This window comes from Chiloscyllium plagiosum, chromosome 12, assembly GCF_004010195.1.
Source record: "Chiloscyllium plagiosum isolate BGI_BamShark_2017 chromosome 12, ASM401019v2, whole genome shotgun sequence".
Lineage (NCBI taxonomy): Eukaryota > Metazoa > Chordata > Chondrichthyes > Orectolobiformes > Hemiscylliidae > Chiloscyllium > Chiloscyllium plagiosum.
This window is the reverse complement of record NC_057721.1, coordinates 85,987,088-85,999,238: the sequence shown is the minus strand read 5'-3', so window position 1 is coordinate 85,999,238 and position 12,151 is coordinate 85,987,088. Positions and strand designations below refer to the sequence as shown.

General features: G+C 41.6%; 1 protein-coding gene across 1 annotated transcript in view; it reads left to right on the top strand.

Annotated features, from left to right (window-relative positions):
* The window catches only part of LOC122555450 (ubiquitin-associated and SH3 domain-containing protein A-like), a 38,112-nt gene that overhangs the window by 1,547 nt on the left and 24,414 nt on the right, over nt 1–12,151 (top strand). Inside the window, exon 2 of the mRNA XM_043701468.1 lies at nt 10,798–10,851. Coding sequence (XP_043557403.1) covers nt 10,798–10,851 — 54 coding nt within the window. The remainder of the gene's footprint in view (nt 1–10,797; nt 10,852–12,151) is intronic.

Sequence of the window (12,151 nt, the reverse complement as noted above, 5' to 3'; positions counted from 1 at the left end):
TCCATACTGTCAACGACACTCCAACCTTTGTGTTGTCTGCAAACTTGCTGACCCATCCTTCAATCCCCTCATTCAAGTCATTAATAAAAATTACAAACAATAGAGGCCCAAGGACAGAGCCCTGTGGAACACCACTCACCACAGACTTCCAGGCAGAATATTTTCCTTCTACTACCACTCGCTGTCTTCTGTTGGCCAGCCAATTCTGTATCCAGACAGCTATGTTCCCCTGAATCCCATTCCTCCTGACCTTCTGAATGAGCCTACCATGAGGAACCTTATTAAATGTGTTCAAGTTGTGGAATATGCAGTAAGAAAGGATAGCAGAGCAAATTCCAAATTAAGTTTCAAAAAGGATTTGGATAAGTACTTGAAAGGAAATTGCCAGGCTGTGTTGATAAGTGAATAGCTCTTTCAAACACTTGTCATAGGCACAAAAAAGATTAAAGAATTGCGGATACTGGAAATCAGTTGTCATACACTTTGGGCCTACATGACGTCATCTATGTTCTATGTTTCTAAGTTTCTATGAATGATGTGGATTATGATATAGAATCTGGTTAACAAATCATAAAGTTATTATACAGTTAATAGTTAAGGATATTTCTGAAGAGGTTTTTTTTTATTTTAATGACACAACAAATATCCACCAATATTATCATTAGAAATCTCAAAGGTTTGAAATAAGCTTCAATCAATGTGGGTATTAAAATTGGGCCATTTGATCAATTGAACAATTACCCAGGTTTTTACCATCTCCCAGGCTCTTTATTCAAAGATTTCCACATTGAAGTGTTAAAAAGGATTTTGCTTCTTCGCCACTGTATGTGCACAGTACCTGCTCACTGATTGTGTAAAAAATGCTGCAGAAAGAACTGGGCATCAGACTTTTCAAAACATATTTGCACCAAGTTTCCAAAGGAGGTCCTGCTTACATTCAGGCAAGCAAGTTGCCCTGAGATTTTGTGAATACAGACACAACTGAGCTCACTTTCACGACAGAGTCACATCTGGAATATTAACGAGAAAGAATTTGCATTTCTTCACACAGTCAGTTTGTTCTTGATTTGAGGATGATGTTTTTTCAAGACAGTGCGTTTCTGCTGTGAGTCTCCAAGTGACTGCACAGGCTGAATCCTAACTCACAAATCCATGGCCACATTTGTAGGATGTCCCATGGGTTGGGGCGATTGGAATTTCATTTCTTTTCCTTCTCGGCCGTTGCTAAGTCATTATTAAGAAGTTTGACCTTGATGTATGATCTAACTTGAATGGCAAAATAGTTCAAGGAAAGCTTGAGATTGTCTTGATGGCAATAGTTTTGTGTTTATTTTCTTGAGGGGGACAAGGGAAAAAGCATTTTCATCGACTCTCCAACCATGAGGCCACAATCAGCAGGTGCTCTTCTTCAGCCTATCCCACAAGTACACTGTGACAGAATCCATCGGTGAACCACCATCACTGGAAACATTGCAACAGGCCTTCAATAAGTGAAAGAAACAGATCATGTGACTTTGATGAAATTCTTGTCAGTTAGATTCATCTTAGAAAGGGATATTGGGGATAGATGGGAATGTGGAATTCAAAACACAGCCACCATCTTTCTGAATAGTGGAGCCAGATCAAGGGGTTGAATGGTCTACCTCAACTCCTCTTTTATTAGTCTATATGTTCATATTCCAGCTGGGGTCTTCAAAGATGCTGTGCTTTTATCAGATCAAGACACCCTACACTCATCCTGTGGATTTGAGGGGAGAAATCCCATTTCAGGAATCGCAGCTATTGTCAGGAAGGGAGATAAATCATGCTGTGGAAACTATCAAGGCAGGGAAACTCCCGACTTGCATTCTCCTGAATTGCCTGCTTCCTGTGTCTGAGGAAATCCTCTTCTGTGGCTGTAGACCTTCACAGGAACCTTTCACATGGCCACTGTTATCAGAAAAATCTGATAAAGATGTTGAGAATGATACCCTGAAAACTTCACTTCATTTTTTGAGCTGACAAAGCATTCAAGTCAATAAAATTGCATTTTCTTTACCACTTTGTAGGACGTCAGGACATTCGAACACAGTCACTGTTGTAATGCAGGAGACAGCAGGTGATTAGGTTTGTCTTGTTAAGAACAGGAGGGCTGAGCTGGTCAAGTTTATTAGGACAGTGTCTGAGATAATTGTGAACTTTTACTGATAAAGCAGCAAGTCTCATTATCCATCAATCCAGACAGGTGACAGACTGCCACTTTGAATGGGATCTGGTATTTGGCTCAAATATGTGGTCAGCTTCTTTAATATCCTATCACCATTGTTAACAGCTAACCCGAGAATGCAACTTTTAAAAAAAAGGGTTTTGTGATTTACACATGAAAGAAGTGAAACTATCACTGTATTCTAACAGATGAAAGGCTTAACAGACAATCAATTTTTCAATGTATAATTTCAGTTACATCACACTGTAAATTTTTGCTATAAATTCTGTGTTATAATCGAGCCCTCCACAATCACCTGATGAAGGAGCGTCGCTCCAAAAGCTAGTGTGCTTCCAATTAAACCTGTTGGACTATAACCTGGTGTTGTGTGATTTTTAACTTTGTATACCCCAGTCCAATACCGGCATCTCCAAATTTTTAATATGCAAATTATTCACTACCTTTGCAAACAGGCCAAGCTAAGATCAGGACAAAATAATTTTGCAGAAGCTCTCTGCATCCTCGACTTTAAGTATTTTTTATTCATTCACAGGATGAGGGTGTCACTGGCTAGGCCAACATTTATTGCCCATCCCTAGTTGCCCAGAGGGCAGTTAAAAGTCAACCACATGTAGGCCAGATCAAGTAAGGATGACAGGTTTCTAAAGTTCATTAATAAACTAGATGGGTCTTTTCCCAACAATCAACAGTGGGTTCATGGTCATTGTTAGATTCTTAATTCCAGATTTTTAAAAATTGAAATCAGATTCCTGTATCTGCCATGGTAGGATTCACAGCTGGGTGCCCAGAATATTCCCTGGGTCTCTGATTTAACAGATGAGTGATAATATCACTAGGAAATCCCCCTCACGTGGTTCACACCTGGACAAAAGAGCTGAATTCCAGAGGGGAGGGGAGAGGGACGGCCCTTGACATCAAGGCTGTGTTTGGCCGAGTGTGGCATCAAGGAGCCCGAGCAAAACTGGAATCAATGGGTATCGGGGGCAAACTGTCCGGTGGTTAGTCATACCTGACACATAGGAAGATGGTCATGTTTATTGGAGATCAGTCATCTCAGCTCCAGGACATCTCTGCAGGAGCCCCTCAGGGGAGTGTCGACAGCCCAACCATCTTCAGCTGCTTCATCAATGACCTTCCCTCCATCATCAGGTCAGAAGTGGGGATGTTCGCCAATGATTACACAATGTTCAACACTATTCACCACTCCTCAGGTACTGAAACAGTCCATGTTCAAGTGTAGCACAATCTGAACAATATCCAGGCCTGGTATGAAAAATAGCAAGTAACATGTGTACCACATAATGCCTGACGATGACCATAGAATCATAGAATCCCATATGTTACCATCACTGAATCAACCACTATCAACATTCTGGGGACTATAGAAACTGAATTGGATTACCAGTGGTATAAGATCAGGCCAGAGGCTAGGATTCCTCCAGTGAGTAACTCACCTCCTAACTCCCCATAGCAGGCTACTACCTACAAGGAACAAGTCAGGAGTGTGAGGGAATACTCCCCGCTTGCCCAGGTGGATGCAGTTCAAACAAAACATTCAGGAAACTTGACACCATCCCGGACAAAGCAGCCTGGTGAATTGGTGCCACATCCATAAACATGCAGTTCCTCCTGCACTGATACTCAGTAAAAGCACTGTACGATCTACAAGGTGCACTGCAGAAATTCAACAAGGCCTCTTCAACAGCACATTTGAAACCTATGAACACTTCATCAAGAAGGACAAGGGCACTAAATACCTGGGAACACCACCACCTTCATGTTCCCATCCAAACCACTCATTATCCTGATTTGGAAATATATCGTAATTTTTTCAGTCTTGCTGGATCTACCTGCAACATGTGCACTGTTTGTGAAGGCAGCTTACACCACCTTCTCAAAGACAACACAGGATAGGCAACAAATGCTGGCCAGCCATAAAACCCACATTCCATGAGTGAATTAAAAAAAACGATTCTTGAGGTGCTGGGACTACTTCTGATGCACCATTTTGAAGATTAAAAAAAACCTATCTTACAGCAATTCTGACTAGCAAGCCGAATACATCATTCAGTAACAGCACAGCTTACATACTTGTGTTTTGAACTTTATATTCCCACTTTCCCAGATTACTGAGGAATACTTGTTTAAAAAACAACCAATGTCCCTCAGCAGGACCTGAAGAGTATTGGGATTACCGGCCTGTCAGTTTAACGTCAGTGCTGCATGACAGAACCCATTCCTACCCATTCCTACCCACTGTCTGTAACTTGTGCTGAAAGCCAACATTCTGTGAGAATGTCATGTTCAGAGTTAATGTCACTCCAACAGTGCCACATTTGACTCTTCTGAGAGGTTTATTTTGCAATTCTGCCCATAAATAGGGACAAATCTTCTTACAAAGGGTCACTGAGGAGAGCTCAATGATATCTGAAGAGGAATTCAAAGGGTTCAGATACTTAAGACTGTCAGTGAGTGAGGACCATATGAGCATAAGATGCGCCTGGACAGATGCATGAGTAATTAGGGAGCAGAGAGACACAGGTGCTTAGGGAATGGGTGACAGGTTTAGACAGTACATTTGGATCGGCTCAGGATTGGAGGGTCGAAGGGCCTGTTCCTGGGCTGTAAATTTTCTTTGTTCTTTGTTCTTTTTCCTCATCAAGCAGCCTGGTAATTCCAGGAATTGGTCCAGTAAAACTTCTCCGAACTGTTTCCAAAACATAAGACTGTCAGTGAGTGAGGACAATAAGAACATTAGACTGTCAGTGAGTGAGGACAATATGAACATTAGACTGTCAGTGAGTGAGGACAATATGAACATTAGACTGTCAGTGAGTGAGGACAATATGAACATTAGACTGTCAGTGAGTGAGGACAATATGAACATTAGACTGTCAGTGAGTGAGGACAATATGAACATTAGACTGTCAGTGAGTGAGGACAATATGAACATTAGACTGTCAGTGAGTGAGGACAATATGAACATTAGACTGTCAGTGAGTGAGGACAATATGAACATTAGACTGTCAGTGAGTGAGGACAATATGAACATTAGACTGTCAGTGAGTGAGGACAATATGAACATTAGACTGTCAGTGAGTGAGGACAATATGAACATTAGACTGTCAGTGAGTGAGGACAATATGAACATTAGACTGTCAGTGAGTGAGGACAATATGAACATTAGACTGTCAGTGAGTGAGGACAATATGAACATTAGACTGTCAGTGAGTGAGGACAATATGAACATTAGACTGTCAGTGAGTGAGGACAATATGAACATTAGACTGTCAGTGAGTGAGGACAATATGAACATTAGACTGTCAGTGAGTGAGGACAATATGAACATTAGACTGTCAGTGAGTGAGGACAATATGAACATTAGACTGTCAGTGAGTGAGGACAATATGAACATTAGACTGTCAGTGAGTGAGGACAATATGAACATTAGACTGTCAGTGAGTGAGGACAATATGAACATTAGACTGTCAGTGAGTGAGGACAATATGAACATTAGACTGTCAGTGAGTGAGGACAATATGAACATTAGACTGTCAGTGAGTGAGGACAATATGAACATTAGACTGTCAGTGAGTGAGGACAATATGAACATTAGACTGTCAGTGAGTGAGGACAATATGAACATTAGACTGTCAGTGAGTGAGGACAATATGAACATTAGACTGTCAGTGAGTGAGGACAATATGAACATTAGACTGTCAGTGAGTGAGGACAATATGAACATTAGACTGTCAGTGAGTGAGGACAATATGAACATTAGACTGTCAGTGAGTGAGGACAATATGAACATTAGACTGTCAGTGAGTGAGGACAATATGAACATTAGACTGTCAGTGAGTGAGGACAATATGAACATTAGACTGTCAGTGAGTGAGGACAATATGAACATTAGACTGTCAGTGAGTGAGGACAATATGAACATTAGACTGTCAGTGAGTGAGGACAATATGAACATTAGACTGTCAGTGAGTGAGGACAATATGAACATTAGACTGTCAGTGAGTGAGGACAATATGAACATTAGACTGTCAGTGAGTGAGGACAATATGAACATTAGACTGTCAGTGAGTGAGGACAATATGAACATTAGACTGTCAGTGAGTGAGGACAATATGAACATTAGACTGTCAGTGAGTGAGGACAATATGAACATTAGACTGTCAGTGAGTGAGGACAATATGAACATTAGACTGTCAGTGAGTGAGGACAATATGAACATTAGACTGTCAGTGAGTGAGGACAATATGAACATTAGACTGTCAGTGAGTGAGGACAATATGAACATTAGACTGTCAGTGAGTGAGGACAATATGAACATTAGACTGTCAGTGAGTGAGGACAATATGAACATTAGACTGTCAGTGAGTGAGGACAATATGAACATTAGACTGTCAGTGAGTGAGGACAATATGAACATTAGACTGTCAGTGAGTGAGGACAATATGAACATTAGACTGTCAGTGAGTGAGGACAATATGAACATTAGACTGTCAGTGAGTGAGGACAATATGAACATTAGACTGTCAGTGAGTGAGGACAATATGAACATTAGACTGTCAGTGAGTGAGGACAATATGAACATTAGACTGTCAGTGAGTGAGGACAATATGAACATTAGACTGTCAGTGAGTGAGGACAATATGAACATTAGACTGTCAGTGAGTGAGGACAATATGAACATTAGACTGTCAGTGAGTGAGGACAATATGAACATTAGACTGTCAGTGAGTGAGGACAATATGAACATTAGACTGTCAGTGAGTGAGGACAATATGAACATTAGACTGTCAGTGAGTGAGGACAATATGAACATTAGACTGTCAGTGAGTGAGGACAATATGAACATTAGACTGTCAGTGAGTGAGGACAATATGAACATTAGACTGTCAGTGAGTGAGGACAATATGAACATTAGACTGTCAGTGAGTGAGGACAATATGAACATTAGACTGTCAGTGAGTGAGGACAATATGAACATTAGACTGTCAGTGAGTGAGGACAATATGAACATTAGACTGTCAGTGAGTGAGGACAATATGAACATTAGACTGTCAGTGAGTGAGGACAATATGAACATTAGACTGTCAGTGAGTGAGGACAATATGAACATTAGACTGTCAGTGAGTGAGGACAATATGAACATTAGACTGTCAGTGAGTGAGGACAATATGAACATTAGACTGTCAGTGAGTGAGGACAATATGAACATTAGACTGTCAGTGAGTGAGGACAATATGAACATTAGACTGTCAGTGAGTGAGGACAATATGAACATTAGACTGTCAGTGAGTGAGGACAATATGAACATTAGACTGTCAGTGAGTGAGGACAATATGAACATTAGACTGTCAGTGAGTGAGGACAATATGAACATTAGACTGTCAGTGAGTGAGGACAATATGAACATTAGACTGTCAGTGAGTGAGGACAATATGAACATTAGACTGTCAGTGAGTGAGGACAATATGAACATTAGACTGTCAGTGAGTGAGGACAATATGAACATTAGACTGTCAGTGAGTGAGGACAATATGAACATTAGACTGTCAGTGAGTGAGGACAATATGAACATTAGACTGTCAGTGAGTGAGGACAATATGAACATTAGACTGTCAGTGAGTGAGGACAATATGAACATTAGACTGTCAGTGAGTGAGGACAATATGAACATTAGACTGTCAGTGAGTGAGGACAATATGAACATTAGACTGTCAGTGAGTGAGGACAATATGAACATTAGACTGTCAGTGAGTGAGGACAATATGAACATTAGACTGTCAGTGAGTGAGGACAATATGAACATTAGACTGTCAGTGAGTGAGGACAATATGAACATTAGACTGTCAGTGAGTGAGGACAATATGAACATTAGACTGTCAGTGAGTGAGGACAATATGAACATTAGACTGTCAGTGAGTGAGGACAATATGAACATTAGACTGTCAGTGAGTGAGGACAATATGAACATTAGACTGTCAGTGAGTGAGGACAATATGAATATTAGACTGTCAGTGAGTGAGGGCCGTATGAACATTAGACTGTCAGTGAGTGAGGACAATATGAACATTAGACTGTCAGTGAGTGAGGACCGTATGAACAAGGAACAAGAGCAGGCCATTCAGCCATATATATACAAATACAGTCTACTCAATAAGAATAGAATGGCCTTTATTGTCACACACAGCGAAAAGTTTGTACATCTCTGTGCACCATCTTAGAAATAGGATACCGAGGTACAGATACTTTATGCGTTACAGAATTGAAATAGTTAAAAAAAAATGATGAGCATGGGAAAAGAGGGTTTAAAAAGTCCCAAATTAAATTAACATGTATCTTTAAAGTACTCAAGTTATAGTCCTTTCTTGTGCCTGTTAGCCTTCAAGGCTGTTGGGAGAGATGTCAAAGTGGAGTCCCCAGTTCTTGTGTTCAGCAGAGCTCTCTTACCACGTGTGTGGGAGAGGCCATTGACCACTCTGTATCTTGCTTTCACATGTGACCCAATTGCCCTCTTAATCACAGTTCATGTCAGAGGTTGTGACAGTCCACTTTTTCCAAAAAACTACAGGATACCCAAACATAACACAATACAATGGTCACATGCAACATTGACATCAATAATTGCAACATACCCTCTGACCTACATGTCCAATCCTGTGAATACACAATCCATGATGGACAACTTCAGGGTCAATCTTAGGTTTCCCATGATTTCATGATGTTTACAGAAATTTGATATAAGGATGGTCTGTATCATCATTACTTTAAATACTTTTCATACAGCACCTAAATCCCATCAATAGGAACAAAATTCAAGCACGTTTATGGCTCCATTAAATGATTAAAAGAAGCTCATTTGGATTTTTTAGATTGTTCATTTGGTTTGAAATGGCAATTGTTTATTCTCTCGAGGTGATTGTGATCCTGTTTCAGGATCCCTCTGCACCCCTTTGCCACATGTCTGTCAGTTGGTGCTGTAATGAGGTTATGTTGTTTCTGTGTTTTTGTTGTTCTAATCGTCCTGCTGACAGAGAAAAGTTCCTGCAAGGGTGTAAAGTGAAACCAGTCTATGTTATTATGGCATCATCCTTTTATTTTAATTCCCTACAGTATGGAAATGGGCTCTTCAGCCCAATAAGTCCACACCAACCCCCTGAAGAATAACCCACCCAGACTCCCATTCCCCTATATTTACCCTGACTAATGCACCCAACACTACGGGCAATTTAGCATGGCCAATTCACCTGACCTGCACATCTTTGGACTGTGGGAGGAAACCAGAGCACCCGGAGGAAACCCACACAGACACAGGAAGAGTGTGCAAACTCCACACAGACAATTGAGCAAGGTAGGAATCGAACCCAGGTCCCTGGTGCTGTGAGGCAGCAGGGCTAATCACTGAGCCAACTACAATCTTCAGGCTGTTTCCAAACATCTTGAATCAGGTTGCCTCTTACAGATATCTGCTGCTTGAGTTTGTACAGAACATCCTGCATTTTGATTTGTACGGTTATTTGTTCTGTCTGTTGCCTTGGGTTTATCTTCTTCTCCATTGCCCCAAGTGATGATCTCTCCTAGATTCTGAACTCTGCATGATAATTTGGTTGCTGCAGCTAAAAATCCTTTCCGCCATATTTATGCCAACTGAAAACATCAAGGGCAGTGATGTAATTACAGTTTATTGGACTGTACGTAACTCCAGACCCACAACAATGGGTTGACTCTTAACTACCCTCTAGGCAATAAGAATTGAAAAGTGTGGTGCTGGAAAAGCACAGCAGATCAGGTAGCATCGGAGGAGCAGGAACATCGATGTTTCAGGCATAAACCCTTCATCAGGAATGGAGCTTCCTAATGAAGGGCATATGTCCGAAATGTTGGCTCTCCCACAGCTCAGATGTTGCCTGACTGGCTGTGCTTTTCCAGTGCTATACTTTTTGACTGATCTCCAGTATCTGCAGTCCTCACTTCCTCCAGGCAATTAGGGATGGCCCAGTCAGTGACATCCTCTTCCAATGTGTATAAAGATAGAAAATCGACCATGAGAGCTGTGTTCTCCTTAGATTAGATTACTTACAGTGTGGAAACAGGCCCTTCAGCCCAACAAGTCCACACCAACCCACCACCCACCCATACATTTACCCCTTACCTAACACTACAGGTAATTTAGCATGGCCAATTCACCTAACCTGCACGTCTTTGGACTGTGGGAGGAGACCCACACAGACACAGGGAAAATGTGCAAACTCCACACAGTCAGTCGCCTGAGGCGGGAATTGAACCCGGGTCTCTGGTGGTGTGAGGCAGCAGTGCTAACCACTGTGCCACCGTGCCGTGCCACCGTGCCGTCCTTGTCTGGGTTCAGCTTCAGCCTCAAAGAACATTCTTAACATTGGGACTGAGGGCAACACAACCTTCCACGTTGCAGAGTGACAGTGATAAAGGTTTCCCTTTAAGAAAGGGCTGGAAATGATCTCCATGAATGCACCATCCCAGATGCTCCATTTGGTGATGTTACACATTGTTGGTCGTGACTGATTTTGATAATTATCGGTTTAACTATCTCTCTGTAGGCGGAAAGCTTTAGCTGCCACTGGAGGAAGAAGCGCACAAGAGGCTGCTGATTGGTGAGTAATGTTTATCAAAATAGTTTCCACCTTGAATCTGCTTTTGTTTTAAAATGTTTTCAATATTGAAATAAGTTAGTACCAATGACCTCAAATTTTGGAAAATTTTGAATAAATAACCTAGCGGTGTAGGAATTTGGAAGTGTTTCAGTAAGAAATTTGCCATTGGATATCCAGAAATATTTGGAGATTGAAGCACTCAAAGCCCTGAGCAGTCCATGTCACCATCTGTTCTCCATTCACAGAGGAAACTGAGGAGGAAGCCCAATAATGCCACAGCACTGTCCTCTCCTACAAAACCAGTCACTCCTGCTCTCTGCTATCTGTCCCTTAACCAATCAGGTACCCACTCTGTTACTGCATCTTTGAAATTCACTAACAACTCTGCTCTGTGTAACTTTATCAACTATTGTTTTAAAACTCCATATCCATATTCTCGCCCTTTGTGATTACCACAACAAAGAACTTATAGTCGTGAGGCAAACTCCAGGGGATGGGACAGGAGGATGGGAGGGATTCACAGGGTGATGTGCAGTAGAGGGGATGTAGGGGAAAGGAAGGGGGAAGAGGAGGTGATGTGACGCAGGATGCGGTAGGGAAAGAGATCAAAGGAATAGAGTATTGGGGAGTACGTGAAGGAGGGAAAGGGAGAAGGAAGAATACAAATTAGAAAGGAGGAGGGACAGAACCACCTTAGAGGAGCAGTTCAGTCTCCCACGTTATTCAGCCCTGAAGCTGAATCCCAAATTCCTGAATAAAATATAAAGGTATAGTTCATGCCTGAACTTTGATTTGTAAAGTTGATTTTCTTGTGTTATTATAATCCCAGCTGCTGGCACTTAGAAGATGAAAACATAGAAAAGTACAGCACAGAACAGGCCCTTCGGCCCATGATGTTGTGCCAAGGATTGTTCCTAAAATAAAATAAGCTAACCTATGCTCCCCTCAATTCACTGCTATCCATGTGCATGTCCAGCAGTTGCTTAAGTGTCCCTAATAACTCTGCTTCCATCACCACCGCTGGCAATGCATTCCATGAGTTCACTACTCTCTGCGTAAAGAACCTTCCTCTGACGTCTCCTTAATACCTTCCTCTTAACACCGTAAAGAATCCTGTCTTTAATCCTATATTCAGCATTCAAGTTCGACCTTCCAAAATGCATCACTTCACATTTATCCAGATTGAACTCCATCAGCCATTTCTCAGCCCAGCTCTGCATCCTGTCTACGTTGCGCTGCAGCCTGCAGTAGCCCTCGATACTATCAACGGCACCTCCAACCTTTGTGTCATCGGCAAATT